The following is a 7,014-nucleotide window of genomic DNA, read 5'->3' as shown; positions in this document are numbered from 1 at the left end:
TAATAATTTTTAAAATTCACTTTTTTCTTTTCTTTCCTAATGAGGACGGTACTACAACGAAATTATTAAAATTTTTATTATAATTATTTCTGGAGATTAGTAAATATATTAATGTTAAATATTTGTGTAAATTTTATTTTGTTTATTTAACAAAAATCGTTTAACAATCATCAATGTATGAAATTGAATGATCGAAAACTCGGACGACTTGTCTTTCGTAATAAGGATACATTTGTGATAAAATTGTTTAAATTTTTACTCTAATTGCATAAATTTTAATTTGTTTATTTAAAATAAGGGATAAAGGATCTATAGATAATCAATAATGTACGTAATTGAATATTCGAAATACTTATTCTAAACTTATTTTGCGCTTATACTGCGCTTACCCTATTATTATATTCAATTATATATTCTTATTACTTAACTGCAGAATAAAAATGCACGATAAGCTAAGAAATCATCATGTTTTTATTACTACCGTTATATTTTAGTCGCACCTGCATAAAAGTAGTTTAAGTGACCCACATGTATGAGCGTTTCTTTTTGCTTATAAAATTTAGTTTTATAGAAAAAGAAAAGAATGCACATTATAAATATAGTAGTTTGGTATAATAATTTCCGGAAGACGATGGCTAAGTTTTGTTACCGTCATTATGAATAAACGCTCGTTTACTCATATCCGAATGGTCTGTCCTCGTTCGCGAGAATGCCTTTAAAGAAAAGAAGAGAAAAACAGGGTGAAAGAGAGAAAGGGGAGAAAGATAGAGAGTGGAGTTAGAGAGAAGAGAGAGAGAGAGAGAGAGAGAGAGAGAGAGAGAGAGAGAGAGAGAGAGACAGACAGAAAGACAGAGAAAGAAAGAGTTGTTTTACCATCGTCATTTTTTCAACGTTTCGTAGAAAAGACCAAATTCAACGAAACAATTTTTTTCTTCAGATAATGTTATATAAACTTTAGCTCTTTTTAGAAACCACATCTATTGTTAACATCGTTATTATCAATGTCGTTGTTATTATAATTATTGTTGTTGTTGTTATTATTAATTATTTCTCTTGTTTATTATCATTATTATATTGTTATTATTTTCATTATCCATTTTATTACTAATTTTTTCGAAAAGAATTTAAAAAAGAATTTAATACTCAATATTATTAACGCACATTTCGGAATTAAAATTTTTAATATTAATTTAAATGTTCGTATATATATATATATTAAATATATCACATAATTTTATATTTTTTATCATCTCGATTCAAAGAAAACTCAAACAATACTATCGTTTGTTCGATTCGTCAATTTGAAAGCTCGCGTTACCCTTTATTGGAAAATATGTAGACAAATAGATTGTCCCGTAGCGATGTGACCGCTAGGTTCGTGTATCCTCTATGATCTTCTATTCCTTTTGTTCTGTTTTGAACGTGTCAGTCACCGCCAGATCGTAGCAGAGTTAACATCGTTCGGAACCATCGTCTATAACATAAATCTTTTCTCTTTTGAAATATTGTAAGTTCTTTCTTTTTTTTATGAATTTATATTTTATTGTAATATGTTTTATTACGATCAATTAATCCATTATATTATTATCTAACATATCGTGACTATTAAAATGTATAATTATCGAAAATTTATTTAGTTAATTAATCAATATTAAAATAAAAATTTCTGTAGACATTTCAAGAATTTTTACATTTGAATATTTGGAACATTGATAGCATCGATTGTACAATTATAATTAAATTAACAATTATTAATGTTTTGTCAACGATAAAAAAAACATTTAAATCGTTTAGTTTTAATTGTTTATTATTATTTGTTAAAAGAATGTATATAATTGAAACAATTGACAACAACTGACGTAGAAAGTATTCCCAAGATATGAAAAGGAAAAAAGAAGTAAAAGAAAAAGAAAAAGTCGAAAACGAAGGGGATAAAAAATTCGTAGATATAGAAGAGTATAGCATAGCATAGTATAGCATAGCATAGCATAGCATAGCATAGCGTAGCCAGGCATAGCCAGGCATAACATAGCAGCGTATGGTGTAGTAGTACAGTCGAATAAATTGATGAGTTCGTCGGGAAGCTAGATTTAAGAAGTATAGTACATAAGGTACATGGGGCTAAAGGACGAATCGAGTACTATAAATAATTTGCTTGTCCGTACTATAAATAATTTACGTTAATCGATATACGTTACACATAGGAATAGAATATATATATATATATCAGTATACATATATAAAAATATATATATATATATATCAGTATACATATATAAAAATATATATATATATATATATATATATCAGTATACATATATAAAAACGTATATTCTATATATATATACGTTTATATGTATAAATGTGTATGTGATATTCTCGATGTCCTACGATATGTCTTGTATGTTCCACATACGAATCTCCTTGTATTTTCTCTCTCTCTCTCTCTCCCTCTCTCTCTCTCTCTCTCTCTCTCCCTCTCTCTCTCTCTTTCTCTTTCTCTCTGTGTGTGACTCTCATTGACGTCGAAAAGCTAGGAACGAAACGATCTAACGTTACGTAGAGAAACATACGTTTCTCTCTCTGGGTTACACACTTTTCCTTTGGAAAAGATGTTCTATCGGTTACCTTTTGTCTGTGTTGTTACCTTCAGTCAGACTTTGTAAAGGTTCTTCTTATTCAAAAGGATATGTATCGGAAAAGACAGAAGCAACATTTCAAGCACAATCAACTTTTGTTTTATCTGCGGTTTTCATATTACACTACTCCTTGTTTCTATGGACTATTTTCGAATGTTTCTATTTTTAAGGAGTTTTCGTTGATACATACATACATACATACATACATAACTAGTACCTTTGTTATTCTATGTAGGGTGTATCGAATGCGTAAGAGTTTATCGGGGAAAATGTTGTGATCAATGGTTTCTACAGGAAATCTTTTGGCGATTGTAATGTTTCTTTTTTATGATGTTTTTTTTCTTCTTGTGTTTTTTTTTCATTAGCGGTAATCATTGATAGTACGTTGTTCAGTGAATGTCAAATGACAAGTCTTATTGTTAACTCTAAGCTTCTTTTTCTCATGGTCATGGTTCATGGATCACGGATCATGATCAACGATGAAAATCACGGAACAAAAGTATCAGCATGAATATGAGCATGAGTAAAGATTAAAACAAGGACAAGGGTTACAGTAAATTTTAATAGTTTTTCCAAGAATTTAGATTGTTTAGTATAATTAATAATTTTGTCATAAAACAGTTGATTACTCGGTATTGAGTTGTTAATTTTCATAGATTAAAGGAGAATTGTATCGTTACATTTTATTTATATTTATTTTGAACGCGTATCTATTAATTTAGGTTAGTGTTAATTGATATTAATAGTTTTACGAGTTGTGTATGCACCCATCCGTGTAATTTATTATTTGTATGCAAATGATGATTGTTGTTTGAATGATAATTGACGATTATTTGTTATATAATAAAACAATCAATTTTTTGCAAATCAATTTTTAAAAATCAGAAATATATATATCTGATTTTTTAATAATTTTATAATAAACGTATGAAATGTATGACCTATTATTTGAAGGTTCATCAGACAGTATTGAGATAAAAATAGAAAAATTGAAATCTAAATTTAAATTTTAATTTTAATTTAATTGAGAGAAAAATAGAAATTTAAAAAAAGAAAAAGAGAGAGAGAGAGAGGGAGGAGAGAGAGCGAGAGAGAGAGAGAGAGAGAGCGACATACTATACGAATCAATATATTTCGATTATTTATTTAATTCATTACTTTTTATTGATTCGTTAAAAAATATGAGAATATTAGGTTTTTATGAATATTCATTTTTTATAGTCATTAATTTTTTCAGAACAATTACATCAAAATTTTCCTTATGATTGTATAGTCAAATTTGTTGATTAATAAAATAAAACAAAGATTATTCTTATCAATCATAAATATTCTCATAAATATTATTTACAATTGTTCTTTATGATTGTATCGTTAGATCGATATAAAAAATTTAATTAACTAATTCCGATTTGTTCTATTTTTTTTTCTTTTTTTTTTTCTTTTATTTCAGAAATGTTAATAAACGAAACTGGTCGAATGGTTGGTGTCTTCGAGAAGCTGGGTCATTTCTACGTTAGTTGTCTTGGGTTCAAGGAGAAGCCTGTCAACTTTGCACCTGGTAAGTCGATACTCGAGATATCTTTATCGTCGTTCTCTTCGAAAACGATAATGAAGAATCTTGGTAAAATCATCGTTGTAGAACTATATAGAAATAAGTGCTTGGAGAGAATTGAGGAAGCGAACGTCGTCGTTGGTATGAGAAAAACGTTTATCTACTTTCGAGTTAAAACGTTTTTGTTATCATCTCTCGCAGTGATAATATAAAAGCTTGAGTTGATATTTTCTTCAAATTTATTTTCTATTTAGATCGCGATGGAAACTTATAGAATATTAATTAAGAATAAATAAGGATTTATTTCTTTTAAAATAATATGAAAATGATAATTAGAAATATCGTAGATATTTAAATTGTGGATTTCTAATCGTATTAAAAATTATAAGAATAATTGGAAATCTCTATAGATCATTAAGTACTATATTTACAACATTTTTGATTTCTCAAAAATGTATTAATTATATTAATTGCTATTTCAGTCAGAATTTTACATTATTAATATTAAATTCTTTAAAAATATATTATCATCAAATTAACGTAAAGTTCTAATTAGTTTACGTAAATCTAAAATATTTTAATGCAAAAGACATAATCGGAATATTGGTATCTAAAATAAACGTTGAGAGATATTTTCTTCGTATTTTCGAAATTATATTTACATTGATGATCGATCGATCATGTGCATTATTTATGTGTCGATAGTACGTGGGCTGTGCATACGGTCAGAAAGCAAGCACGCCTGCTAACCAGTAACCGTCTAACGTTTCAGAACTATGATGGATGTGATAGAGGAATCCACCTATTTCGTGTAAAAGATAAACTACTGTTTTATTTATTCAAATGTACATATGTGTGTGTGTGTGTGTGTGTATACACGTATGTATGTATAAAGTAACATGCAAAAGTTCGAGAAAAGAAATTTTAAGTAAATGTTTCTATATTAATGAATTACAAAATGAAAAAAAGAAAAAAAGAAAGAAAAGAGACAAGATTAAAATTGTTCTTTTTTCTTTTTTAAATTGCAAATTTAACTTGTGCATATTAAATCGTGTTTTTTTCTTTTCTTTTTGTTTATATACAAATCGAAATGTGATAACATTGAATATCTTTATTTAAATCAAGGTTAAATGAATGAACCAATTCTACGATACACATTTTGATATAATTGAGCAAAAAACAAATTAATTAACATTTTAATGAGATTTAGGAATTAGAAACGTCGAAAATATGTCGAAATCATAAAGATTAAAGTTTAAATTCGGAAATTTGTAAACTTTATAAGCCTTTTGGTAAGATCGATAACTTCTTAAGCTACTTTTGAGTATTTTCTAGTCAAGGAATAAGAAGAAGTGGAGATCGTGTGACTCCAACTAATGGCTTGACCTTGGCTGAGTCATAGAAAGTTACCTTCTAGCGATCGATAACACAGAAACTTCTGTTTTCCAACCCCTTTCTAGTAGCCCTTTAAGCATCCACCCTCGTTTAAACCCTTTCGTAGTTTACGTTTCATCATTGAAAAGTGAAGAGACCTCTATTTACCTATCCTTCATCCTGCATTCACTTTCAAAATTTCTAAAAATTCAAAATAGTTCTTTATTTTTCTTCCATTTTTTTTTTCGCAACAACATTCACGTCATATACAGTTATAGGGTGTCCCAAAAGATTTGACCCATATTTTAAGAGCGTGTCAAGGGGATCCCATAGTGCAACTTTTTAATAACAATTTAATATTCGTGCAGAGAAAACAAGAAAATAAGAAAAATCACAAATGCAGTTGGTCATGACGGTCATTGGTTTTTATTAAAAAGTTATTCCATAGGATTCCCTCGATACGCTCCTGAAGTATGGGTCAAATCTTTTTCGACACCATATATTTCATTCTTTTCTTTTTTTAAACGCATACATATTAATTAAGAATTAACTTTGATTTATATAAATAGTTTTATAGGATATTAATTGATACTTGTGATAATAAATGAGTTTTATAACTCTGAAAAAAATAAAAAGAAGAAAAAAGAAAGAAGTAGTAGAAAATCATTTATATTTCATTACATCAAATTTTTATTTATTTTTTTTAAACTACTATGCAGTCATATTGTTTATATATATATATATATATATTTAAATTAATCTATATATTTTTTTGTGTGTTTGCCAATTTTATCAAAATTAGATTATCTTATTTTTTATATATTATTTTATCGATATAATCGACATAATTCTTTTTATATACATTGCAAATAAATATCTTATCAAATTATATTAATAATTGTGATAAGCACATCTTTCTCTCTCTCTCTCTCTCTCTCTTTCTTTTATTTTTTCAATTCCTTTTTCTTTTTTTTTAATTATCAAAATTTCAACATGCAAAAAATCCGCAAACGTAAGTTCCTGTAAACGACAAGAGAAATAATAGTGGTAATTAAAGCTTTTGAAGGTGATTACGACGAAGTCGATTCGATGATTGAGTCCTTCGAAGATAAAAATAGGTCCAGTTCAATAGATCGAGTCCAATGAGCGATTTCGAAGGAAAGTATCGAAAGGAAAGAAGATAGGAAGATTGGAGAAAGATGAGAAAGTGGGAGGATGAGGATATAAAAAAGGGGTTTCTGGTTGCTCAACCCTTTTATTTGCGAAACTTTATGCGTTCATTTTCGATCGAAATGGGATGAGAATTGTAGCGGTCCTCCGATGGTTTTGTGTAGCGGTCACGAACTATGTGCCTTTTTCGTTGCATTGATTTGCATTCTCTGACATCCTTCTCCTTTTCTCTTTTATTTGTTTCTCGCCATTTTTCTCTCCGCTCCTCCCTTCCCCCCC

The 7,014-nt window shown here is 28.2% G+C and overlaps 1 protein-coding gene across 1 annotated transcript in view; it reads left to right on the top strand.

Annotated features, from left to right (window-relative positions):
* LOC122633059 (neprilysin-like) overlaps nt 1-7,014 on the top strand; it is a 77,756-nt gene that overhangs the window by 22,732 nt on the left and 48,010 nt on the right. Inside the window, exon 4 of the mRNA XM_043820548.1 lies at nt 4,090-4,197. Coding sequence (XP_043676483.1) covers nt 4,090-4,197 — 108 coding nt within the window. The remainder of the gene's footprint in view (nt 1-4,089; nt 4,198-7,014) is intronic.

This window comes from Vespula pensylvanica, chromosome 11, assembly GCF_014466175.1.
Source record: "Vespula pensylvanica isolate Volc-1 chromosome 11, ASM1446617v1, whole genome shotgun sequence".
Classification (NCBI taxonomy): Eukaryota; Metazoa; Arthropoda; class Insecta; order Hymenoptera; family Vespidae; genus Vespula; species Vespula pensylvanica.
Note: the sequence above shows the minus strand (reverse complement) of the source record. Positions and strands in the feature narration are given on the sequence as shown.